Here is a 27,808-nt window from a genome sequence, read left to right on the forward strand (position 1 = left end):
GTTCACAGCAGTTCAGTTCACAGTAGTTCAGTTCACAGTAGTTCAGTTCACAGTAGTTCAGCTCACAGCAGTTTAGTTTACAGTAGTTCAGCTCACAGCAGTTCAGTTCACAGCAGTTCAGTTTACAGACGTTCACCGCCTGAACTCCCCCTGACGACATGCAGTAGAGTGAGGTCTCGAGTAGAAAAACAAAAACTGTCAATCTGTCAAAAACTACTTTCTCTATCTTCTCTCTCTCTCTGTGTGTGACTGGTGTAATATTGCCAGACTCAGTCAGTCCTCTCTCTGAACTCTTTCTCTACCTTCTCTACTCTCTCTATCTTCTCTCTCTCTCTCTGTGACTGGTGTAATATTGCCAGACTCAGTCTCTCTGAACTCTTTCTCTACCTTCTCTACTCTCTCTATCTTCTCTCTCTCTGTGTGACTGGTGTAATATTGCCAGAGACTCAGTCAGAAGGTTGTAGTGACGAGCACGTGAGGTGAGCCTGTCTAAGTCTCTGTCAACAGATCGCCCGCCGCCAGCTGTTATTGCCTATCGGGCCATGCTACAGCCATGGTAGCCACCAGCCTTTGTTCTTATTAAAATCTCAGACTTCAATGGCTGGCACTTAGTGACGTCAGCTGGCCCACATCACAGATGGCGCTGGGCCCACACACAAGTAAGATCAAAGCTGCCCACGGATAGTGTCTGAAGGCCGAGAAATATTAGCTAATATAGTACAGAGGTAGCTAAGATATTACAGAGGTAGCTAATATAGTACAGCGGTAGCTAAGATATTACAGAGGTAGCTAATATAGTACAGAGGTAGCCAATATAGTACAGAGGTAGCTACTACATTACAGAGGTAGCTACTATTTTACAGAGGTAGCTAATTGATACATTACAACAGTAGCTAACTAATACATGACAACATTAACTAATACATTACAGCAGTAGCTAACTAATGCATTACAACAATAGCTAATTAGTACAACAGTAACTAATACATTACAGCAGTAGCTAATACATTACAACAATACCTAATACATTACAACAGTAACTAATTAGTACAACAGGAGCTAACTTATACATTACAACAGTAACTAATACATTACAGCAGTAGCTAACTAATACATTACAGGAGTAGCTAACTAATACATTACAACAGTAACTAATTAGTACAACACCCATTACAGCAGTAACTAATTAGTACTACAGTAACTAATACATTACAGCAGTAGCTAACTAATGCATTACAACAGTAGCTAACTAATGCATTACAACAGTAGCTAATTAGTACTACAGTAACTAATACATTACAGCAGTAGCTAACTAATACATTACAGGAGTAGCTAACTAATGCATTACAACAGTAGCTAACTAATACATTACAACAGTAGCTAATTAGTACAACAGTAACTAATACATTACAACAGCAGCTTGTTACTCAGTACAATGCTGTCTAACTACTTAGTACAACAGTAGCTAACAGGTCAGCTAGCAAAGTCAGTACAAGAGTAACAAAGTTGAGACATTAGCTACCAAAGCAGATACCCAGTTCTCCAATGGTGGGGAAGGGTGTCATGACAGTTAAAGAGCAGGCAGCACTCATACTATTAACACAGCTGACAGGGGGCAGCGGCGTGAGACAGCTATAGCTAACGGACATGACGATAGCTGTTAGAGAAAGTGAAGGTGACTACTTATAGCCAGCTCAATGATGATGGCTACACACAGGTAGGTGGTGACGACAGATAGGTAGCTCTGAAGAGCACGTGATAGAGTAGCTTGATGCCTTCCACAAATGGAAGACTAGCAGCGGGAGAGCTGGAGCACCAGAAGACTCCAGGACTTGAGGCGAGAGAGCTTATCACCTCAGGGGGCGCTGCCACAATTTAATTCACTTCTGATGACATCACGCATGTTTATATCGACAGTGTAATTGTCACTGAATGTCTTTTATCTCTCTGTGGACTTTCATCTATGCAACCCTGGACTTTCATTTCTCTTTGGCAGGTTATGTGCTTTTGTGGTATGAACATCGTCTGATGTTTGTCTGCATGACGGAATGAAGCAAAGGTACAGCGGGGGTCAAATATGTTAGCTGTCACATGATCACACACTAAAACGAGTTCATGTGATGGTCTGTAAGAGAGACCTACTTCTGACTGCAGCAATGAGGTCAGCATCTTTGGATGGATCTTCTCTCGCCACTCGGACTCTTTCTTATTTTATTTCTGATGAGTACGAAAATAAGATTTTTTTTTTTGGGGGGGGGGGGCTGCTAAGGGGGCAGCAGTGGCTCGTCTGTGTTCGTGTTTTATTTGATTCTTTAAGGAAATGCTACTGCTGCCTGTAGCGCGCTGCATGAACCAGACTTTTCTTACAACGGCTTGCTAGAACAGAGCCCACAGGTAACATCGCAGGTAAAATGTTGTGAACTGTCCATTAGTCATCGTCCTCTCCCCCAAACCCACCCACAAGCCCAGTAGGTCGGCAGGTTGCTCGCCAGGGGTAATCTGCGTGTGGGGTGTACCCAAGATAAGATATAGGTGTGTGGTGTGTGGAGTATACGGCATTTGTGTGGTCAGTGTACAGACGACCATCACCATGAACACCACACTACCAGCGCTGCTCGCTGTCCTCGTCCTGTGTCTACACACGGCGGCCCACGACTCTTCTCAGGTATCCCGAGGGTAGCCACTGCTCCCTGGGTCTCGCCCTCCTCTCACGTCTTCACCTGTGTTCTGTTATACATGTATTCCTCAGAAATTGCCTGTCTCCTCCTGTAGTCTTATGTTATTTCCTCTTCACTCCTGCCTTCTGTGTTCTGTTACACGTGTATTCTACAGCAGTCTCCGGTCTCTCTTATATTCTCTTTCTCTCACTCTGTCCTCATTCATTTATATTATTCTATCTTTATCGTTTTCTTTAGTCACTGATTTCTTGTAAAATATTTTTCTACATATAAACTGTTCACTTTTACTCTCTTTGTCTCTGTCTTTCGCTCTGTCTTTCTCTCTGTCTTTCTCTCATTCTCCTCCAGAGAGCTCGCCTTATAAAGATGATAATGGCTAGAATGGCCCTAGGTCATTAAAAGGTCAGTTCTGTCTACTCCCATGTAGTCTGTCTCCTGGCTATGTCTGTCTGCTCTCACTGCGTCTGCCCATGTCCTCCGTGTTCTCTGGCTTCTGCAGTCCCCTCCAGTCGTCTCTTCCGCCTCCTCTCTCTCTCTCAAACAAGCATCACTGAGATAAAATAGAGATATGCATTGAGAACAATTATAAATCAGCGTTACTGAGATAAAATCTGTTCACTTACTGTCCTCCCTTGTTTGTGTGAACACCGTGTGTACCATAGTGCTATGTATTAGACATGTCTGTTCATACTCTACAGCCTTGTCTCTTAGTCTCCAGGTGGGGAATGTTCCCCTGTCGTCTCACCTATTATTTCAGATTAACGTACAGCGATATTATAATCCCTTGTGCATTGTTCATTGTGAGGTGTCTGGTGTTATCCTCATGTATCAATGTTTCATGTATAGTGTCATGATATTGTGTCATCATTAGTTCTCAGTAGAGCGTAGTGATGTTCCTGTGGTGATGTTCCTGTAGTGACATTCTTGTCGTAATGTTCCTGCCATGATATTCCTGCCATGATATTCCTATCGTTGCACTGCTGTACCATCAGCCCCGCTGCCACATTGTAATGCCAGGAAGAATGGCAGTGACCTCACCCTTCTGTTGCAGTGTCACGTGGCAAAAGGCTGCTCGTGCGCCTTTGTCGGCGATGACGTTGATGTGAGCAACAAGAGCGATGACTGTGACTGGAGGTCAGTGGGTCTGGCCGGTGCTATAGGTGTTCTCAGTGGCCTTCTGCTGTCGGGAGGCGCTGCTGCCGTCTACCTGCACTGCCGTGGGAAAGGAGGAACACAGCGGGGGGACTACGGCCAGGACACGGGGAGCCACGACCGCCCGCCATCAACAAACAGCTCAGCATCCGATACTCCGCTGACATGGCGGCCTGCCACCAGCAGCAGCGGCTCCACAAACATCTACCGCCACACCAAGGTCTGGCCTGGTACACCGTAACAGGTGGAGCCAGCTACACACTACGAGCCTCCAGTCCATCTCTCTCAGCCACCACTCCGTCACTCAAGACCTCCAGCTTACACTTGGCACTTAGACAACAGCTGTTACTTTTGTGGAACTAAGTTGTGACTACATCAAACCTTTTTAAGACATTTGGCACTTGAATAACACAACGATTACTCTTGCAGAACCTGTGCAACAACAATTACTTTGACCATGCTTGGCAACAACAACAACCAGCACAGACCATGACCACAGCTGACGTCGCCTTGGCAACAGCAACTAACATCAAAAAGTAGCAACAACAATACACTTTCTGAATTTGGAATTGTCAGACTCGTCGGAGATACGCCACTTCGTCAAGGCTCGTCAATATTTCTCCGACTCTAGTGGTTTCTAATACACGTCTGCACATTTCTAATTTCTTTCTCCCCCACCCCGTGTATAGTGTATGTTTTTTTGGGTTTTTTAAAAGTTCCTTCGACCTAAATTTGTGTCACATTTATGAAGTTTTTTCCTTTCTCTTCAGGAAGTACATTTGTCTGCTTGCATTCAATGCAAGTGTATCTGGTTGTAGTCCTGCTATAAATCGTCGTTTTTCAAGATGTCAGGGTGTCTTTCACTTTGACATCTTTACGCCCCCAAGCTCTTGGCGCCGTGCGATGATCAGAAATATCTTCAGCTCAGACTATCTTTCTCAAATTATCTTTGCCTGTCGAGGTGATGTGGTGACGAGGTGTGGTGTTGAGGTGATGTGATGTGGTGGTGTGGTGCACAGACCACACGGAGCTGCCGTGTCCATAGCTCTTATTTCTCTCTGCTTCTTGTCCTGCTCATCTGAGTTTCGTTGTTGACTAGACAGACGATCGTGTTTTCGTGAATGGCGTTTTACGATGCTTCAATGCTTAGACACCATGCTGTGTCCATGAGCAGGTCTTAGCGACAAAGGAAATGTTTCTTGAGTTCCAATCCCTTCATTTCATATGTTACATGTTACACATGCCCTCTGTCGAATGTTACCTGTAATACGTCATCTTCAGGTGTTTTGTGTGCGTTCTTTGAAGCATCCATTCCCAGCGAAATATTCTTTAAGATATTCGTTGCTGCTTTCCTTCTTTCTTTGGTTTTTGCGTTCTGCCGCTTTTTTTTTCTGTCCTCTTTGATTTTATTTCTTTTGCTCCTTCTTTTCTAATTTTTAATTTCTTTCAACGTTTCTTTTTATACCATTTTATTTTCTTTTCTATTTTTCCTTTCGTTATATAGTATTATCTCCTGGTTTCTATAATGCAAAACATTCCTATGAAACAAAACATTTAAGGAACACTGTTTTCTGCTGGCTGCTGGTTTCATCAAGCACGTGTTCACATAACTGTCATAGTTCCAGTGACCAATTTCTGCTGCCTGCTTAAATTTACAGCACCCCGCAATGATGTACTAACGCTCCACTACTAAAACATCAGGATATGACGTACTTAACACCCAATAAATCACTGAAATCCTCACATTACTAAATGAAATACAAACACACAGTTTAATGACACACCAACTAACCGTCTCTACATCAGTGACTAACATACCCCTAAATCTCGTACTTACAGGCAGCTAATCACGTGCAAAGCCACCACTCAATCATGACGACAGAACTACCACTAATGACGACAGAACTACCACTAATGACGACAGAACTACCACTAATGACAAAGCCACCACTAAATCATGACGACAAAGCCACTAAATCATGACAGCAAAACATAACATTCTCTCCACCCCGCCCACTGTCTTTCAGTTGCATGAAATGTTTACAGCTGCTATTTGTTTGTTTTGTACGCTGTGTACAGGAACGTGTTTTCGCTGGTCACCTGTTGCTTCAAAAGTCGTTACCTTTTGCGGGGACGAGTATATTGGGGAAGAACATGAGCTTGTGGAGAGTCTTTGATAATCAATAATCGATTGTTTAGTTATATTCTGTATTTACTGATATCCTATAGTATCCTATAATATCCTATTGCTCGCACACAACAATGAGCTGACAGCCTGTAACAATTGTCATATCGTGTACACGTTACGTGTACAGTGTACAGTGTAATGTTCTCGTACAGTAACTCTAACATACAATGGACAAAATGCTACGAATCATTTCCAGTTACACCTGAGCTAAAAACTATTGTAGAGACACATTAAATTTTATTGTTTGTAGAACCCTTTGCACCTCGTGCTGTACGTATCAAGTCTTTACCGCTAGTAACTGTATCACGACAAGCAGTAGATTACTAAGGACAGTCATTCCTGTTGCCCAGGACAAGAGTACATTCGATGTACAAAGGGAAGCTGGTGACAAGCTGGTGACCACCTGTGATTTCATTTACAGAATTGGTGAAATAAAAATAACTCGTTAAGTGACCCTGGAGTGTTTTTCATTTCGTCAAGTTTGTTTAAAAGTTGGAGCTGAGCTTGTCTCCGTCTAGTGTCGGCTGCTTTTAATCTTACTTCATTCTGATCCACGGCAGTCTAATACCTACCTACATCTGTTATCATTTCACGGTCTTCAACTCACAAGTTGCGCCGAGATCATCAACCGCATGCTGAGCAAAGGGAGGTAGCCCAATTATTCACGTAAAAGATTGCTTACCTTTATTACGTCCCTTTTGGTGGATTGTGCGTGTGCGTGCGTGTGAGATCAAAGAAGCGTGTCTCTTAGTAAAAATCTCAATTAGGACATTTTTTAAAATCGAAAACCTGATTACTTGGGACAAATCTTAAAAAGATAATCGGAAATCGAATAATTAGAATTGACTCCCTTGTCTGACCACGGACGTGTATACAATTAAGTAATTACAAGTTCCTGGTCTGATGTTGCATAATAGGGACAGGGACTAACAGCCTTTGTACTGGATTCATTCTGCGTGTTTGTGTGTGCGTTCTGCCGTGTCCATCGAGCAGGCCGCTACCGACTCGCACAGCCGCCCATTCGGTCTTTAGTTTATCATACGGTGTTTGACGGCTGTAGAAACACCTAGGTGTAGTGTCAACGTGTTTGACATCTGTAGAAACACGTACATGTAGTGTAGTGTCAAAGTGACGGCTGTAGAAACACCTACGTGTAGTGTCAACGTGTTTGACATCTGTAGAAACACGTACATGTAGTGTAGTGTCAAAGTGACGGCTGTAGAAACACCTACGTGTAGTGTCAACGTGTTTGACATCTGTAGAAACACGTACATGTAGTGTAGTGTCAAAGTGACATCTGTAGAAACACGTACATGTAGTGTAGTGTCAAAGTGACAATGTGTAGAAACACGTACATGTAGTGTAGTGTCAAAGTGTACGTGTAGTGTCAACGTGTTTGACATCTGTAGAAACACGTACATGTAGTGTAGTGTCAAAGTGACATCTGTAGAAACACGTACATGTAGTGTAGTGTCAAAGTGACGGCTGTAGAAACACCTACGTGTAGTGTCAACGTGTTTGACATCTGTAGAAACACGTACATGTAGTGTAGTGTCAAAGTGACATCTGTAGAAACACGTACATGTAGTGTAGTGTCAAAGTGACATCTGTAGAAACACGTACATGTAGTGTAGTGTCAAAGTGACATCTGTAGAAACACGTACATGTAGTGTAGTGTCAAAGTGACATCTGTAAAAACACGTACATGTAGTGTAGTGTCAAAGTGACATCTGTAGAAACACGTACATGTAGTGTAGTGTCAAAGTGACGGCTGTAGAAACACCTACGTTTCACTGTGTGGATGATTATCTCCCTTCTGTGCCCTGAAACAAACTTTGTGTTGGTGTCGCTGACTGTTGCCAAGGAATAATTGTCACGCCTGTCACGTGGTTCCCCTCTCCGCTATTTCGGAGAATTATGCATGCATATGACCTTCACCCCCAATACGCCTAGTCACTTCCGGTCATGGTGTTTGTTGTTGTTACGTCACTGACTACAATCCCACCATGCCTCGCGAGTCATTGATCATGTGATTGCACAGCTTCATCAGGGGAAGTAATTGTACAGACTACGTGTTGCCTCCCTTGCGTCCCCTCGTTAGATTTGCGGGTGTACACTCAGAGAAAAAACAACTTTATAATTCCAAGGCAGAATTTTTAAACAGTTTAATTAGAAAATATAGCGTTAAAGTTTCTTTAATTTAGCTGCGTGTGCCGTACATGATGTCCACGGATAACGACAAAGCGATCGAAGAAGGCAGCGAGGGTGAGGTAAGGTTGCAAGTCAAACGTAATCAGAGGCGAACTCCAAACGCATCTTGTTGTAATGACAGGTAGAACCACACGGTACAACTGGCACAAGTAGCCAGAACAATGGAGGCTAACATCATGTAGCCGTTTATTTGCATTGATAATGCATTAGTATTTGTTTTGATTATCATAATGATGTGATTTGCACATGCTACTCAGAGGAGTAATCTACTCTCACCAGTTGCTAAGTGTCTTTACAAGCTCCAGGCCTTGTGTTGTGATAACCAGGCAGATTTCAAAGCTTGCCTTTCCTTATTGGTTCCTATATATGTGGTAACAATTTATCCTGTTTCAGCGACAGAGTGGTTGGTAGAGGTGTGGTCGTTAGATACATCTTTCTTTCCAAACATGCCCTTCATTCATTTAGCAACACTATTTCCAGGATACGACTAGTACTTCCACAGTAAACTTCATATGTATAAGCTCCTGTACACTGCATCCTTGACCAGTGAATATTTTGGGACTAAAACTGTTTCATGTAGAATTTAGAAGTATATATTTGTGTTGTTTATTCCAGAGTGAAGCTGCATCCAATTCACAGACACCATCAACCAGTAAGTAATATTTTTAGCATTACGTCTTTTAAGTAGCATAATTCAAAGTGATATACTATTGGTTGTGTGCTGACACTTTTGTATGATAATGAACATGTTCATGGTGGTGCTCTTCCTGACTTTGTATGCTGGTGTGACAAACACCTCCTTGTCTTGAATGCCTCAAAGACAAAAGAAACGATCTTCGAGTTTAAGATGAACAAGCCCAATGTATCAATCAATACTATCCATGATGATGCCATCAAGGTAGTCAACTCTTATAAATAAATATTTAGGTGCTATCTTTGTTAACCAGCTGGGTTGTCAACACTGACATGATCCTTCATATGAACCAGCAACACCTGTACCTCCTATGGAAACTCAGGTCTTTTTCTGTCACCTGTCATTCTCACTCGGTTTTATCATTAAAAGTCTCATCATTTCTTGGTTCCATAACCTCTCTCAAGGGAACAGGAACAGTCTTGTCTCTCTTGTTAATATCTGTTCCATGATCACCAGAACCAGGCAAAGGGACTTGGCAGCCTTATGCCATCAGCAAATCCTTAGGAAGGCATCCCTTATCCTTACTATTCCTGATCACATATTGGTATGTGAGTTCTGTTGCAGTCTGACTGCAGGTATGCTATGCCTGTGTGCAGAATGACTCGTCACCACAAATCATTTATTCACCTGCCATAAACTTGATAAATTCTACTAGCTGTGATGTTGTATTAGCCTGAGGTGACCGAATGCAGTGCACCAACTGTATCTACTGTTGCTGTGTGTTTGTGTGTGGAGAGAGAGAGAACATTCAACATAGTCAACATATATATAATTAATGTACTTATTTGTATATTGCTACCATATGAACACTTTGAGGAACTGCTCAACCGACCACCACCAGTAAATCCACCAGATATCGAAGAAGCAGAGCGAGACCTACCGATCAACTGCAACAAGCCAACCAAAACCGAGATCAGAAGAGCCATAACACAACTGAAGAAAAGTAAAGCCCCAGGACCGGACGAGATACCAGCAGAGGCACTGAAGGCCGATCCTGACCTATCCGTCAACATGTTGCACAGACTGTTCGAGAGGGTTTGGGAAGAGGAACAGGTCCCGGCAGACTGGAAAGAAGGACATCTCATAAAGATCCCCAAGAAGGGTGACCTCAGCCGATGCGAGAACTACAGAGGCATCACTCTTTTGTCCGTGCCTGGCAAGGTCTTCAACAGAGTCATACTGGAGAGACTGAAGGGCCCAGTGGACCAGATACTTCGAGAGCAGCAGGCGGGCTTCAGACAAGACCGATCGTGCACAGACCAGATAGCAACACTGCGGATCATCGTAGAACAGTCTATAGAGTGGAACTCGCCTCTCTACGTCAATTTCGTGGACTTCGAGAAGGCATTCGACAGTGTGGACCGAGAGACGCTGTGGAAACTGCTGAGACAATACGGCATCCCGAGGAAGATCGTCAACCTGATCCGAAACTCATATGAGGGAATGACGTGCCTAGTAGTGCACGAAGGACAGTTAACAAAAAGCTTTGAGGTGAGGACAGGGGTCAGGCAAGGCTGCCTGCTTTCACCGTTGCTGTTCCTGATCGCAATCGACTGGGTGATGAAGCAAACCACCAATGAAAGGCGAAATGGAATTCAGTGGACTCTGTGGAGCCAACTAGACGACCTTGACTTTGCAGACGATCTGGCACTCCTGTCCCACAGCCACCGACAGATGCAAGACAAGTCATCAGAGATCCAGTCAGCCTCGGCACAAGTGGGGCTACACATCCATAAGGGCAAGACCAAGATCCTGAAGGTCAACACTGACTGAAGAGCCAATTAGGTTGGATGGGGAGCCGCTAGAAGAAGTCGACGCCTTTACCTACCTCGGGAGTGTGGTGGACAAACAGGGAGGGACAGACGAGGATGTAAAGACGAGGATTAGCAAGGCAAGAGGCGCATTCATACAGCTTAGAAGGGTCTGGAACTCCGGGAGCATCGGCTACAAGACCAAGATCCGTCTCTTCAACTCCAACGTCAAGTCAGTCCTACTTTACGGAGCAGAGACGTGGAGGACGACCAAGGGCACAACGAAGAAGATCCAAACGTTTGTGAACCAGTGCCTGCGTAGAATCCTCAGAATTCACTGGCCAGAGAGGATATGCAGCACCGACCTATGGCAGAGAACAAAACAGCAGCCTATGGAGGAAGAAATCCTGCGGAGACGATGGGGTTGGCTAGGGCACACCCTACGGAAGCCAGCATTCAACATCACGAGACAGTCGCTGACATGGAACCCTCAGGGAAAGAGAAAGCGAGGAAGGCCGAGAAACACCTGGAGACGGGACCTCGCCGCCGACACCAAGCTCACCGGACTCGAATGGGGGCAGCTGGTGACGGTAGCCCAGGACAGGAGGCGTTGGAGGACTGTAGTCGATGGCCTATGCACCAGGAGGGGCGAAAGGCCAAACTGACTGACCATATGAGCACTACCTGTAATAGCCCTTGTGGATTAATAAAGTCTTATTGTATTGTATAGTGTATTGTTAAAAAAATAGCATCTTGAGAGTGCACACAGTGATTACTATTTGTTGTATACTAAAATAAGGATTTATTATTATGCGCTAAAAGATTTTATACAGGAGCATATTGTGTATTAAAATCATTTTTTATAGTGATATAGTATTTGTTGTTTATAGGATATACTATTGTTGAGTACTAAAATTGATTTTTAAATTTATGTGCTATTATTTGTTTATAGTGATATATTATTTTTTTGTGTACTTTTGTTTTGTACTAAAATGATTTTTATAATGATTTACTATTTGTTGTGTATAGTGATATACTATTGGTTGTGTACTAAAATAAGCTTTGAGTGTATAATGACAGCTTAGATGATTCTATTGTTAACATTTTAAAAGAAAGTTGTTTGTCAAATTCTTATTCCATATAAAACTAACCATGTGTTCACATGTGATGTGTGTGTGTGAACAGTGGAATCATTAAGCAGATACCTATTGGATGCACTCAGCCTTGCTGAGGATACTACTCAAATATTGGAGGAAGTGTCCTTTGAAGGGGTCGCTAAGTACATTACAAGTGGCAAGTGTCAGAACATAATCACCATGGTTGGTGCTGGTATCTCAACCTGTAAGTCTTGACTTTCTAAAAACTTGAGAGCTCTTGTTTTTTAGGTGGATGTGGGGAAAGAGTTGCCATGAGAGAAAAAATAAGGGAAAATCTACATGAGAATTGAACTGATTTAATGAGTCAAAGGTTCATGGCAATATGCCCTTACCTCTTGTAATTCTCATGAGCAAAATATGTGAAAGCCAAGAATATTATTTGGAATAAGATTATGCTGAAACACAAAATGCTTTCTATAGAAAATCTATTGCTTTTCTATAATTAGTATTTGGTAATAGAATTATAAGAAACTCTCTAGTTTGTATGTGTGTGTAGCTGCAGGAATACCAGACTTCCGCAGTCCTGGAACAGGTCTTTATGACAATCTACAGCAGTATAATCTGCCACATCCACAGGCTATTTTTATGATCGACTTCTTTAAGGTAGATTTTTTTTGTGGTGTCTCAGGGAATTGTATATGCTAAACCCTGTTCATAGATTATACTGGCAAGGTATACATACATGCCCAGTATATTGTCAAGGTAAGTGTAATGTCCAATTTACTGCTACTGATTGCTGACCTATAATGTATATGGTTTAGTACAGATAGATTCGGATCATATGCCCATGTCTACTATATGTATACAATATAATATCTTGGTATATTCCATATCCAGCATGTAGCCAGATTTAAAGTTCTTATCTCATATACTGTTTTTTTCCACAAAAATTGATACCTATTAATGCTACTTAACACGTTATCAGTATCTTGTATGTAAGTATTTCGTTTTCGGAAGAAATTCATCATTAGCTGATAATGTTTTGTTGATTGATTTCAAGAAAATAACTGATAAAATGTTGCTTATAAAAGATAATTTGGGAAACATTAAAACAAAAATAATAATTTTCTGTTTTTGAAATCTTTGACATTTTTATTTGTTTTTCAGGAAATTTTAGGCTATTTTTGTATTGTTTGTTTTTTAGGAAAACCCCAAGCCATTTTTTGTCCTGGCCAAAGAACTATATCCAGGCTCATTTAAGGTCAGCTTCTTAGAACACTAGAAACTGTACCTGGAACTAAAATAGTCATGTTAGAGAGAGTGTTTGTGTGTGTGCGTGTGCACAAGTGTAAAAGAGAGAGGGAAGAGTTAAGATGCATTTTCATGTGTATACATTTGAGTAGGTTATGTTGTAGGGAGAGAGTTGATGAAGAGTATGATGGCATATATGCATGTTTATGTGTTGGTCTGTGTGGACTAGAATGCAGTGATTGCCAGTTCCTTTCCCTGTATAAAATTAATCATTGGTTCACATGTTAAACATATAGAAGTAAAAATTTTAGGTGTAAATACTATTTAACAAAGCTTTCTTCATTTTGTTGAGTATTTCTATTTTGCATGTGTGTGTGTGTGTAGCCTACACCATGTCACTACTTTATAAAGATGCTGAATGACAAAGGTTTACTGCTCCGTCATTACACACAGGTCAGATATTACAATTATATTTTTTACCAGTTTTCATCTCCGTCAAACATTTGTACCATTTCCATTACAATTCATTACATATGGACATTCAGCAATGGAGGATTTGTCATTTCCCATTATCTTGGTGATTATTTTGGCTGACAACTTCATGTTAATTTCATCCATTGCTTAATATCTAGCTCTTATTACAAATATTGCAATGTGAATTGTTCTTTGTGAAATCATTAAAGTGTAAGTGTCCTTATTCCAGAACATTGACACACTTGAACGAGTGTCAGGCCTGCCAGAGGACAAGATAGTTGAAGCGCATGGTACATTCCACACCTCACACTGCATGGAGTGTGGCAAGGTGTATTCCTTGTCCTGGATGAAAGGTAGATATTGATGCTAATTGTGAGAGTGTGTGCATACATGCATTCAAGTGTACGAGTACCTATCCACCTATAAATGATTGCAGAGATCTGGCTATGTTGTAAGAATACATTTAGTTTTGTGTGTGCCTTGTTTTTGGTGAAGTGATGTCAAAAAGGATTTCTTGAAAGAGGCACTTAAATTTATTTGCCTCCTTATATTTCAGTTTCCTATAACCTATCTTATGATTATAACTTACCTACAGACTAGAAGCCTTAACATCTCATGTCTGAATCTTATATCTCATTTACATCAGTTTCCTACAACCTTTTTTTTATGATTATGACCTGCAGACTAGTAACCTTAACATCAGGTTTTCATTCTGACATCAGTCAGTAGCCCCTTGACCAGCACCGATTGTTGGTGGGGGGGCCACAGGAATAAATGCGACAGCTCCCCAATGTTAATGCTTATGGTTCTTTGTATAATTGCATATATTTTGTTGATGTGCACTAGACCTTTAAAATAGTCTTAATTCGCTGCTTATGTTACTTGTTGAATGATCTGTGTTTACTTTATTCTGCATTAGTGAAATTTCTACACAAAAAAGTTGTTCAATAGGATTATACTGAACTTGTTCTTTATATACCTTTACTTTTTACTGCATTTTACTTAGCATTGTGATGAACTTGTTCTAGAAAAGATATTTGCTGATGAAATCCCCCATTGTGAGGAAGCTGATTGCGGTGGTGTCATTAAGCCAGGTAAGTAGGTTCTCTCCTGTTATTTTAGAACAGACCTGGGCAAGGGGCGGCCTGCAGGATGCATCCGGCCCGCCTCCTGCCTCTTACCGGCCCGCCCGCCAGCATATTCACTATGTATACAGTATTGGGTAAAACTGAGTTAACTATATCAGTCCGGCCCTCTATAACCATCCCAATTTCTCATGCGGTCCCTTGGGAAAATTAATTGCCCACCCCTGTTCTAGAAGCTGCACCAAGTCAATTGATATGTTTGTGTGTGAAGTGTGCAGCCTTTTCTCTTTGATAACTGTTGTAATCTATTGAATTATCTGTAATATCTCTTTTTATAAATACACATTGTTCCTTGCCATGATTTTTATGTTTTGATACACTTATCTAAAAATTCCAAAAATATTGTTGCTTTGTGAATCACAGAATATATTGTTTAATATATTGCTGCTTACTTATTGACTGTTGTGCATCCAGATATTGTGTTTTTTGGAGAAAGTCTGCCACAGCGCTTTGCAGAGTGCGCCTCTCTTGACTTTAAAAAATGTGACCTCCTCATTATTCTTGGAACGTCGCTGGTTGTCCAACCATTTGCCTCCTTAGCTCACAGGTAAAAATAGCTTTCCAACAACAAAAGACATGAAAACTATGCTTAGCCTTAAGATCTAGTAACGAATCATATATTTTCTCATGGTCCAAACTTTACTACATGTATATCATATTAATTATTCATGTGCATGTGAAAAATATGTGTGGGTGTGTATGCATATACAGTCAATTAACAATGCCAACTGATCCATAAAGAACAATTTTTATGTCAAATTAACACATATAACCTTGCTGAATGTGCATCACATGTAACATTCCTTCCTCCCACACATGAGCTGTAGGCAAGCTTATCCATTCAAGTTTTCTCCGTTAGCTGTCTCACCTACAGACCGCACCAAGACTATTGGACCATAATGTATCGATTTGCGCAATAGAATGTTTTGTTAGGCTATACAACGGGGAGCAGATAGCTGAGTGGTTAGAATGCTGGTGTCCGAACTGAGAGTGCTCTGATTAATACCTGATTAGTTCAGCAAACTTTCCCTGGTCAACCCAGCTGGTGGGAATGGGTACTTGACTCCACAGAGGGTTGGGGAAGGTGAAGCAGCGAGAGAGAGGAGATGGGCACCGCCCTCACATAAAAGCTGGCCCCAAGGAAAGTGAGGTCTCACCCCCCGAATGACCTGAAAAGGTTAGGGGATGACCTTTACCTTTATGATCTCATGGTTGTAGGACCACAGTCATGTGTCCATTGTTGCAGCTTGATTTGTTCACACTTTTCTCCTTTGGACACAGTCTAGTTGACAAATGTAGTCCACAGATATATTGTTACAGAACGACTCAGCTCAGTTCACATATATTCTTTACAGTGAAGTTCAATTCACAAGTATACTTTTATAGTACAGCTCAGTACACAAATCTTCTGAAAGACCTGTAGTGATGCAGCTTTGCAAGGACCATAGCTCCAAGTATCCAAGCAGACAAGTACAAAGTAAAATCAAACAGCAAGATTCTACGAGAAGTCTGCAACCACTCAGAAAAAGCTTTTTACATCGTCCTGTGGGCTTTGTTTAAAGTTAAAACTACATTTTCCCTGCTGTTCCTTGTCCAGTCCTGCAAATCTGATCTGACTGTCTTTTAAGTGGGATAGATTTATCACTATTCTTTCCCACTAAGGTATCTTTCTCTCCTTTTTCTCATCTTACAGAAAAGCCATAAGTAAAGTCCCACTGACAAAGTGTTTTCTTCTTTAAGATAGTGTAAAAGTGGTTTTCTACAAGGATTCCTTACAAACAGAAGTGTTAGAACCCGGAAGTATCAAAGAAAGGCTTATTAAAATTAAACCTTTTTGGGGAATTTTGCTCTCTTTCTTTGATTAATAATAAGAATTACTTTTTGTCAAGAAAAAGTGCACCCCCCTCCCTTCCCTCATTTACCCATCCCAAGAATTCTGCCTGACAGGTGTGTGTGGCAGTATGAGGGAGATTCTTTGAGACGTTAACAATACAAAGCGTAGTAACCAGTGTCCAGGTGTTGCTTTAAAAATGCTACTTTCCAATAATCAGCAAGCTACGGTGTTCTGTGCATGAGACAGAGTTTGTTAAAAACTAGAGAAATATATTTGTCTGAATATGAATAAGCCCTTTATAGCCAATTTAAAATATTCTGTCAATCGAGCATAACAACAAGCTATCCGTTGAAAATGTAAACAAATAGATGCACTCTTAGAGGATAAAAATAAATAAGCGTTACAGTCTGACAATTAAATTAAGCATTATACACCATGAGTTGCAACAGATAGTACAAAGCTATAGGTAGTCAAATCTCCATTCCCAGTAGTGTCACCACTGTATACAGCACCAATGAGAGAACAGGTTCATGACAGTAAATTAAATAAATTGATCTGAAATTTGACAGAAAAATAGATATATTATTTAACTTCAGCTGACTACCTTGATATTTATTTCTGGAATGCTGTAATACTCTTATTAACTGAGAATGTGATCGTGACATTAGCTAAATGCTCTCTATGTAACAGAAAAAAAGTATTGAGCATAAAACAGCTATCATAACCAAAATGAAGCATGCGTAGCAAAATTAAGTCAGTGTTGCTGTCCCTGAACTTAGCTTCACCTTTTCCCTATACAGTAGTATGGAACCTCTTCCAACTAAGAAAGAAGAGAGAAAGATGAGGCTGGTATGTGGTCCCATCCATCCTAGAGGTCCGCCCAGACCAGCATGCCAGCCTACAAGCAGAGGAAATGTGTCTGAAAATTATATTTTTCCCTAACATTATTAAAAATAAATAAATAAAGAACAGCAGGCCATATTGGAACTCCCCCGTCCCCTCTCCGTGACTGCACTCTAGGCTACTGATTGGTTCACCTAATGGTAGAACCAGCCATGTATATGTGTGTGCGCACTTGCATGCCTGTATACTTGGATGTGCTGCATGTTAGTGTGTGAATGAATTATCTTTAATGTTGTCTTGTAGCTAAAGCATAAAACCGTAGTCCCATCTCACACTTGGTGTCCTAACTTTTAATGTTACACATAGTGTTGTAGTTATGTGTAGTCAAGATTCTGTTTTAGTCCTCACATCCAAGCTTCTTTTATCACTGTGTTATGCTCTTTTGTAGTTTCTTTGTATTATATTGTTATACTTTTTCAGAGTTTCTGCATCCACTCCAAGACTGTACATTAATCTGGAGAAATGCGATTCGTCAGTAAGTGTCTGATTTATACGAAAGATTGACCTTTTTTTGCACCTTTCCCCCACCCACCCATGGGCCCGGCTTTTGGTGCCTGGGTAACTGAGCTGTCCCAAGCTAGAATTTGGTTATGGACATTTTGTGTTCTTTTATGGCTGCTGTTGTTTTACATCAAATGATGCTCTAATGTTACTATGACAGACACAAAAATTTCCTGAAAAGGATAAATAAAATTGTATTGTCTTATCATAGTGACTTAATGCTGCTGTAAATGTTTCACTGATGCACTGACGTTTAGTATTCATATAATTTAATAAAACTGATGCATCATGACAGTGACCATGACAATGCTTGAAGTTGTATATTAAGTGAAACAGATATCATATGGAATGTAATCTTTGGTCTCACCGGTTGATGAACATTGGTAATATTGCTGAATGATTGACTATATTGTAGTCATTGGTAATATCGCTGGCTGATTGACTATGTTGTAGTCATGCAATTTAGACAGTGGTTGTTGATATGTATGATATGACTGGCTTTATTTCCAAGACATAGCTGGTGAGTGTGAGTGTGGCAGTTGATGCTCAGGACCGTGCTGTTTATTAGATCACATTGGTATGTAAATACTGATTGTTGAGTTTTGCTAATGACAGTGCTGTTTCTTATGTGACTACTTGCTGTTGATTTTGACAGGACATGCTCATGGCAATGCTGTTTGGTGGAGGCTTTACTTTTGATGCAGAAAACAACACCAGGTATTCTTTAATATAATTTTTCTTTGGCAAAAAATCAAATTTTCAAGTCTTCTCATCTGAAATAGAGTTCATTATGTAAAATTATCCCCTAAAGTGAGATGTAAAATTATCATCTTAGTAAGTTTATCCCCTCCATAAAATAGTTCCTAAATTAGAGTTTATCAGACAGAAGTCTGTTTTCATAAATCAGACCTTTTATCTACCTCGAAGAGTATTCACAGCCTGGTTATAAATATCAAAGTAACAAAGCGTGCAACATAGGGAAAAGATATCGCAAATCCTGACTCTTGCTATTTCAGGGATGTCTTCAAGAAAGCAATGTGTGATGAGGGCTGCTACGAGCTGGCACAGTTGCTTGGCTGGGGGGTGAGTAGTCTTCAGTGTTATTGCTGCTTAGTCTGCCGGGACAGGGACTATGTGTTGATGGTTGCTGTGAACTAGCAGACCTTTTTAAAACAATTTCAGAAACTGGCTGGAGTAAAGCTAGTCCCATAACCTTTTGGTAGCTGTGGGAGAGGTGTTAAATGTGAGGGTGGTGTCCATCTCATTTCCCTTGCTGGATACCAACAGCCAAGTTGATTGGGTGCGGATGGCTACACATGTATCTATCCTGGAACGCCTTCAGGTTCGGATGCCAGTGCTTTAACCACCCAAATATTTGCTCTCCAGTGACTTGCTGTTAATGCACTGGTCAAATTTGTCAAGAGTTTTATTTAATTGCAAGCAGTTATTACAGGGGAAGTAAATACTACATTTAAAAGCTGAATAATTTCTCTAAAGGTTATTTGTCTATGCATAAAAATATCTGAAGGATATCTGGTCTTCTTCAATTGTCATGTCTTTGGAGTGAAGCAAACAAAATGTCTGTGCACATTTTTCTCTGTTTATTGTGGCAGTCATCAAAACTACTTTCTATCTTGCCCATCATTCTTAAAAGTTTATTGATTTCATGATGATTAAGTTTACATGATCTTACTAGAGAAATATTATTTTTAAATGCATTTTATGCAAATGTTTTTCTAAAAGAACATACTATGCCTCATGGTAAGAACAGTTGATTTCTGCTAATTATGATAAAACCTCATTTGAAATCATATTTGTGACAATTATTTTCCATATTTTGGTAGGAAATGACCAACAAGTGGTCATCTCGGTTAGACATTTTGCTTCAAAGGGAGATATTTGTTGATAAAGGATTGAGAGTTAAAGAACATATTTACATGACCATGACAGTTTTGTGATTCATGATGGGCACAAAGGTCAACAGACAGCATGTTACATTGGTTGTGTAGCTGATTCGTAATTGACCAAAGAAAGGGGAAAAGTCACAAATTATCAGTTTTAACCGAAAAATCCTTTAAATTTAAGAGTTTTGGAGATTTAAAGAATTTGAAATAGCATTTTTGCTACTGTGTGAGCAGGATGAGCTGCAGAGCTTGGTAAAGAAAGAGCATGAGCGCATCGACCAATTAAAGACAGCTAGCATGTCAGGTGATGGTTCACTTTCCGACTCTTCAGTAGTTGCAACAAGACAGAGAGATGTACAGCAAGGCACAGGTGCTTCAGTCTCTACTACAGAGACACACCAAGGCACAGAAAAGTCAGTGGATAGCAATGCCAGCCCAAGACAAACAGAGACTGTGATAAAAGAATCTTAGAATTCTTAGAAAAAAAATGAAAGTCAGAATTGCCAATGTTTTGCCCCGTTTAGTTACTACTGTCAGTTTTGTAAAGTGCTTTGAGTCCACCTTGATGGTAGAGAAAGGCACATAAGAAGCACATTAGTATTATTCATGCAATATACATTCAAAATGATTTTGATGTACATTTCCATTTTTAAAGGGAAAGACAAATGTTAAGCTGGGCTTTATGATAGATTCTAATGTTCTGAATCACGTCCGAGCAAATTTCAGGCTTCAAAGCAATCATTTACTTACAGTCACATCTCAAACAATCATGTACTTGGTCACATTTCAAACACAAGTGCAGACCTGTTCATGAAGGTCGCTGTGTTTGTAGATTCTTTTGTAAAAGAAAACTAATCCTATGACTCAAGTCAACCCATTTGTCAGAAAAAAAGTGTTGAGTGATGCTGTTAGCAGTTTTGCTAGCTGGCCAGCATAACTTTGATATGTATACAAAGAATATCATCATGTATGTATTAACGTATAGCTGTATGTTTGCTATGTATGAAAAGGAGGAGCTGGTGAGAAATGTCCATAGACTTGTCTTGTTTGCATCCTACTGTGAAAGTGCAGGGCACATGTGTATGATTGGCATGGTTTGTGATGACCCTTCTGCTCCCACCAACAGTCTGCTCAGTGTTTAACAATTCAGTCGCAGTTGACAACCTGGCAGCCTAGTTATACTGCCTCAAACTTTATTTTAAATGCGACTGTAAGTAAACGATCATTTTGCTCAGACATGAATTACATCAAGTTTCTATCATTTACAAGAAACTTACCATCAACTTACCTGTGAAGATGTTTATGTTGAGCATGTATGTTGGACACATGAGGGTAATGTAGTTTTCTGGCAGTCAAGGTGTTCAAATAAAAAGAAAAAAACCACTTTGAGTTGTAAATAAGGGCAAATTAATTTCTACAGTTGAACTGACGCTACTTAATAATAAATGTGCAGTCTATAAAGCACTTACACTCACATATGAAAGATGCACTATGTAAATCTTTCATTTATTAGTATTAATGTGAGTGACATCCCTTCACCTAACCTCTCTCCCCAGGTTTTTTAACCCTCCCTCCTTGCAGTCCCCTGGGCTTTATTGTTTTGTGTCTGCCAAATATTGATGATCTGTGCTTTTAGTTGCATTCATTTGCCAGCATTCTGGACTCTTCCTCTTTGTCCATTGTTGTATTCTTCATTTAACAATCTCGGATGCCATCGGACTCGTATTCCAGTTTTTTTTTTTTGTTTGCTGGATTAATCCTTCATTGCCTTACAGGTGTTTAACACTTTCTGCTCTACATGACTCAACAAGCATGGATTCTCTATCTACAATCCTGCTTTATTCATCTTCTTCATTGCCATGGAGTTACTGCAACCTCTGACAGCCATGTGTGCACCAAAATGGACAATATGTTGCTGCTGCCACAACTAGTGCTATTACTATTGATACTTTTACAACTAGAAGTCAAGATGAGAAGCCTAGAAAGGAATATTTTGGTACTGAGCTGAACTCACTGCATCTATGCTGATGGGCCTTCACCTTCTTAATGACTAGAAAACTTTCTGCGAACACTATGAACTCTGTTTTGAGACCTTTATTATTATTGTCTGTGTTTATGTTTGTTTTGAAGTGCTTTGATTTAACTTTATTATTGGAAGCTGCACTAAATGTTAAATATACTTAATGTCAATTGTATTATGGATCACAGTTTGGACAATATCCACTGGGAGTAGAGTTAACCCTTTAACTGGTTAAAGACCAGTATTGTCTCATCATGTAGGTACAAGCCATCCATCGTAAGCATACATGCTGTTCTGATGACTTCCCTTTCTAAGTTACTGGTGTAATATCAAGAAGCATGCAAACAATGAAAGCACAAGTTTATTCTTTCCAGCGGAATAGTACTAGAAATTTTGTGTAACAAACTATCAACAATTGTATGCATAAACTGTAAACCATGATGATCAATTGCTAAATTTCTGGAAGCCATGTTCCCATATTGCCTGAATTGTTCCTCAATATCACAACCTTGTATTCCTAAAATATATTTTAGTCGAAAAATGTTGCTGCATCAGGAGATGGTGTATCTTCTGCACACCTTAAGTCCAACACAAGGCCAAGGGTGGCTCCTAGTTATCACTGCTGCTACAACTGGATGCAAGACTGTCTTGTAACTTATACTCATTTCAGAAAATAATCTTAGAAAATATAAACTATATAAAAAATAAACACAGATATAAGCCTGTGTCAGCAATTAGATGTGAGTAAAATACTCTAAGATATCTAGTCTGCAGGATGGCAAGATTTTTAAAGAAAAATATCTCTCAGGCATGATGGAACACTCGTAAAGCTGAAAGGCACTTTGACATTGTCTTTCCATAATTTTGATTATGGATATCAGACCAGTCAATTTGGGAATTCTCTTTGTGATAACTTTGAGTGACATCTATCAGACCAGACTCAAACAGGCTGATGTTTCGAAAGAGAAATGCAGCAGAAGTGGGAGACAACTGATCCTGCTATTTCGCGAGATAGCATCTCAGCCTGTACCTGCAGCAGAAGGCAACATCACTACAGAGACCATAATAAAAACGCATGTGCACAAATGTAAAAATCGGAACATGAAATCTCACATCACCTTCAAAGGCTATATTTTAACAGCCAACAGATATGATGTACTCAAATCAACTCCTACCACATGCTGCATTCAAGACATTAACTCCTTACAGTTTGGAGTTTCTTGTTCAGCCATCAAGTAGCCAAGTACGTTTCTTAAGTACACATTCAAAGAAACTACAAAAGCATTAAGCAACATTTAACATACATGTATGCATGGTGAGAAATATTAACGACATTTTATGCAAAATCGAAACAGCTTTTTACCAACGCATGACATCTTTAGTTTTCAGTTCAATAATTAGGAAGCTATTTTAAAGTCAACTACAAATTCTACAGAAGGGGAACTCTTCTGTGTGATGGTAAGAGTGTAATTAGATAAACTAAGACTAATAGAGTATGACCAGGCTACAGAATGAGAACTCTCTTGTATCCCCATTTTCAGTCACATTATATGGCACTATTGGCTATCTGCATCAACAGCTTTCTCCAGGATGTTTAAAGACTGCAAGTGTTTCTTAATTTTAGAAATTATGCACATGAAGTTGACAGAAGCTGCATATTGATGTAGAATTAAAAGAGTCATGAAAATATTACCTTTGAATGCAGCTTCATGACTTTAATTCTGTGTTCCTAACCCACAACCTTTGTCTTACCTCTTCTACCCAAATGGAATAATGCAGCAATGTCACCTGGTAACAACAGCAGGAACAAAAGATGTGTAACTGGCTGTCAGGGAACCTCACGAATCACAAACACAACTCACCATGGAAAATGGCTGGTCCTTCAGTCCTTATGTTCTTTTTTTCATTTGCTCATCATCATTTTGACAAATTCTGCAACAAAAATACATGCTACTCAGTCACTGTTTTCTAAGCTGACCATGTTTATAGTTGCTGTGATACAAACATTTACTGTCCTCGTGTGAAATAATCTCTTGTCTTTAAGTTTCCACAACATTTACATTTCTCCTACTTGATCCATTGATATCTAATGACAAAAAGACAGATTTCAATCACTTTGGTCAGTTTGTTTAAACTACTTTACCAAGCCCACTGATAAACCTTAGCCTTTCAAGTTATCAGGCAAAACAAAATGTTCACAACAATTACTGACAAGTATTGCTACCTTCAGCTAATTTCTTTTTTCAACCAATGTTGCCATTTCTGATTTATAAATTTTAGTCATGATAGCAGTGCTTTCCTAAGCCATTCAACACAGGAATCCTTTCAACGTGGTGAAATCTTAATCTCTCCTCTATTTTATCCATTTCACTAAAATCTTTCAAATCTCTATTGTAAGGAAACATTAAACCTTGACCTATTTATTAAAACCTGATTTCAATTCTAAGTCTGCATGTTACCTGTATTAGTTTTGTGTCAGCTCCCTGCAGAGGAGAAAGAATAAGACATGTAATGATGAGAAAGGAAATCTGACCTTCATAATTGACTTGCCCATCACCATCAATGTCAGCCTCTCGGATCATCTCATCAACTTCCTCGTCAGTCAACTTTTCACCCAGACTAGTCATCACATGTCGAAGCTCAGCAGCACTGATGAAACCGTTGCCGTCCTTGTCAAAGACACGAAAAGCCTCCCTGATTTCCTCCTCGCTGTCTGTGTCCTTCATCTTACGTGCCATCATGGTCAGAAATTCAGGGAAGTCAATTGTACCATTGCCTGGTAAACAAATTTCTTAATGCAAGAGAATGCAGGTAACAAACCTTAGAACTTTATTACAATTTGATTCACTTTGAAAATGAGAACATAAAAAATCCAGGACTGAGGTTATAAGCCAAAACTCTTGTGGACCAATACGATTCAAAGAACAGCATGCCCAAGGCAATATTTGAACTTAGTCAATCCTCACTGCAGATGACAAATGCTTAACTCCTATGCAACCAGACTATCCAGCTGTTCAGGTGTGTCCAGACTGTGCAACAGACTATCATACTGCAAATCAACGAACTGTGCATGATTATGGAAGCTCTTCTGATGTAAAACTGATTGCTTTCAGTGGTCACTATGAAAATACCACTCTGCTCCGACAATTCCCTGTTTAACCTAATCAGTTACGTGACAGTGAAAATAGTTTTTGAATTCGAAAGTTCTTTTTAATAACACAGATGCTAAGTGAACCCAAATGCAATGATGTGAAAGAAAATAACTCATTACACTGTCCACTTGTCAGTCAGCTGACATACTCCACACTGCAGTAATAGGCATGTACTGAGATGACATAGAACTGCGGTAACTTACACTTACAGGAAAACCCAATCCTAGAGTAATACTTCATACACTTCGTCAGATACCAAAATCTATGAAAATAATCACTTCACCAGATGTCTAATTCTACAATAACATTTCATCCCCTTATTACAGTGGGTTTGAAAATTTAGATATGAGCGTCTTACAAATTTATTGTTATTCACACGACAGTTTCCACACCCCCTTTCTTGTGATACAGCCTTCAGCATAAGTCAGTAATTCTCCTGCCACACACAAATCACAAGGGCCTTTGGGTAGAATTAGGTGAAACCCTCTTTCTCCAAGTACTATAAATCTTAGCAACACATTCCTTTGCTTATCAAATTGGCGTTTATATTTAAACTAAGACTGGGAGCAACCTCACCATCAGCATCAACCTCGTTGATCATGTCTTGCAGTTCTGCTTCTGTCGGATTTTGACCCAGAGAACGCATGACAGTCCCAAGTTCTTTTGTTGTGATGGTGCCATCACCATCTTTGTCAAACAGGGAGAATGCCTCCTTGAACTCTGCAAAAAACATACCCTACGATATTGTCATGGTAATAATGGCAGGAGGCATCTTAGGTCGATCGATGCGTAAGGCCCTGTTACAAAGGATAGTCAATATTTTGGGGTCTAAATGTATTTCAATACTATGCTAAAGGATGTAACTCAGGTATCAATTAAGGAATCATTTTCCTGCAGCAGCATTTCTTGGCCTTGTTTAGTCAGGTGTTTCCTGTCATGATAGTAATTTAGAATTTTCCAGATCTAGTCGTTGCCTATCAAAAATGGTGAGTCAGAGATCGGAGGTTTCATGTCAGTCCTCGGTACAAAACAACACTCAAACTTTATCCATAAGCAACATTTATCTGTAAATTTATATTTCTTATGGATTATCACACATGTACTTGGCATATAAACCAGGTTTTTAACAATATTTGTGGTCAAAGGATCCATGCCTTTCGGTGTGGCAGCCTAACTTCAAGACAATCTTTTTTTTCTAATCCCATTTGACTGAATATCTAGCTGTGAAAAAAAAAACAGGTTTAAAGCAAATAAAGTTAAGAAAATTTGAATTCTACCAATATTTATCTACTGAGAAAAATAAAAACTAAAGTTGTATGTTATGTGGTTATTTTGTTCCGAATTTGTTGAAAATGATGAGGGTTCGTGCTGCCAAAGATAGCCTGTGCTGAAGGGGCACAACTCTTTACAGCAAGTGAATGTTTTCTGAGTGCAGTACAGCTGGAAGCGGACATGAGAAAGCTGGAATACCATGGTACCACAGTCAAACAACAAAATACCATGACACCACAGTTACATGATATCTGAATGTAAACATGTCCCAGCTGCTGAGGATACAACATGTAGTGTCGGGAGGCTGTGCTTCAGTTTACTAGGGGCAGATTCTTTGGATGGCGTCACACTGTACAGTCAATATCCAGTATTCCAAACAGTCATAATTTTATGGACCAGATTAATAACTCAATATATATATAACACTCACCAGCGATCTGTTCCTCGGTGAGCTGGTCTGCCTGTAATCACCAAATATGAAGCATTATAATGATGCCGATGATGAGATTATCTATGATATATAGGCACCAAAATTACTGAACATTTCACAAAACACTGATAGTGTCATAGTCCACTACATGTAGCTTCCAAACATATCTTCTGCTGGTAATCATCAAAATAATGAACACAGCACTGATAACATTATCTTTGTGAGACATGGATGAGCTATTTATAGCAATGAGCAAACATACTCTGCACACAATTCATTCTTAGCCTCTCATAACCAGGAATAAAAAGACATAAATGTTTGCTCATAAATTAATCATGCAATAAACAGTGCACTGCACTGGAACCCCTCCCAACACACCCACAATGAGCAAGCGACAGATTAGGATGAAGGCCTAATGTAAATGCCCTTGATTTCCTACTATCATCCCTCCATCCACTCCTCATGCATTCTCTCTCTCTCATTGACACTACACATCTGTAAATGGACATGTCAACGGTCACCTCATACCTGGGTTCCACTCCCAAATGTTTTGAATGTCCTGCCAACAGAATGATGTACATAGTCTGCTGCTTTCAAGTGAAATGTCCATCTCTGGTTATTTCTTGTGTGTGTGTTGGTGTATGTGGTGATCACAGCTGTGTTATCTGAGCAGTCACAGTGTGTCTGTGTGTGTGTGATCACAGCAGTGTCATCTGAGCAGTCACAGTGTTGTGGTGACGGCAGCACGTGTCATCTACTGAGGGCCCACGACTGACAAGGTACAGGGTAGTGACTTACACATTCACTCAGGTGTCAGATAACAGGTAGCTGACAGACGATCACAATGACTGCGACATCTACATACAACACACACATACAAGGACAAGGCAAACACGTACCCAACCCACATCACCGACCACCGCCACTGAGGAAGAAAGATGCGTTCATCAAGTTTAAGGCAAGCTCCAACAGTTTGTGAGTTGAAACTCATGAGCAAGAGACACATGCACCTGTCGTCTGTAGCAGACTGCAGGCACTCGTTGTGCACACCCTGAGTTTTGGCGCGCTGGTTGCCACACACCTGTTGTAGCGACGCCGCAGGTGAGAAAGACATGACGATCGCCAATCACTCGGAATTACAGCCCACCTGT

The 27,808-nt window shown here is 40.1% G+C and overlaps 3 protein-coding genes across 6 annotated transcripts in view; 2 read left to right on the forward strand and 1 right to left on the reverse strand.

Annotated features, from left to right (window-relative positions):
• The first annotated feature begins 2,541 nt into the window (after positions 1 to 2,541).
• On the forward strand, positions 2,542 to 5,714 carry LOC112570653. Its single transcript, XM_025249195.1, has 2 exons — positions 2,542 to 2,665; positions 3,730 to 5,714. The coding sequence occupies exons 1-2, from the start codon at positions 2,591 to 2,593 to the stop codon at positions 4,069 to 4,071; spliced, it is 417 nt and encodes a 138-aa protein (XP_025104980.1). The 5' UTR covers positions 2,542 to 2,590; the 3' UTR covers positions 4,072 to 5,714.
• Positions 5,715 to 7,827: 2,113 nt separating this feature from the next.
• LOC112570094 (NAD-dependent protein deacetylase sirtuin-2-like) lies at positions 7,828 to 21,244 on the forward strand. 4 transcript variants are annotated; one of them, XM_025248329.1, is made up of 13 exons: positions 7,828 to 8,350; positions 8,845 to 8,881; positions 11,860 to 12,015; positions 12,328 to 12,434; positions 12,976 to 13,032; positions 13,407 to 13,475; positions 13,726 to 13,849; positions 14,525 to 14,590; positions 15,056 to 15,188; positions 17,799 to 17,853; positions 18,535 to 18,596; positions 18,896 to 18,962; positions 20,018 to 21,244. In XM_025248329.1, coding segments are annotated over exons 2-13 (1,134 nt in total). In that variant the 5' UTR covers positions 7,828 to 8,350; positions 8,845 to 8,880; the 3' UTR covers positions 20,255 to 21,244. The 4 variants fall into 4 exon arrangements, with proteins under 4 accessions (XP_025104114.1, XP_025104113.1, XP_025104112.1 ...); XM_025248328.1 differs by having other exon boundaries at positions 7,828 to 8,283; XM_025248327.1 differs by having other exon boundaries at positions 7,829 to 8,288.
• A 902-nt stretch (positions 21,245 to 22,146) lies between these two features.
• LOC112571136 (calcium-binding protein LPS1-alpha-like) overlaps positions 22,147 to 27,808 on the reverse strand; it is a 32,280-nt gene continuing 26,618 nt past the window's right edge. Inside the window, exons 12-16 of the mRNA XM_025249950.1 lie at positions 26,658 to 26,688; positions 25,532 to 25,675; positions 24,337 to 24,579; positions 23,666 to 23,735; positions 22,147 to 22,833 (exon numbers count right to left, since the gene is read on the reverse strand). Coding sequence (XP_025105735.1) covers positions 23,707 to 23,735; positions 24,337 to 24,579; positions 25,532 to 25,675; positions 26,658 to 26,688 — 447 coding nt within the window. The 3' untranslated portion in view covers positions 22,147 to 22,833; positions 23,666 to 23,706. The remainder of the gene's footprint in view (positions 22,834 to 23,665; positions 23,736 to 24,336; positions 24,580 to 25,531; positions 25,676 to 26,657; positions 26,689 to 27,808) is intronic.

This window comes from Pomacea canaliculata, linkage group LG8, assembly GCF_003073045.1.
Source record: "Pomacea canaliculata isolate SZHN2017 linkage group LG8, ASM307304v1, whole genome shotgun sequence".
Classification (NCBI taxonomy): domain Eukaryota; kingdom Metazoa; phylum Mollusca; class Gastropoda; order Architaenioglossa; family Ampullariidae; genus Pomacea; species Pomacea canaliculata.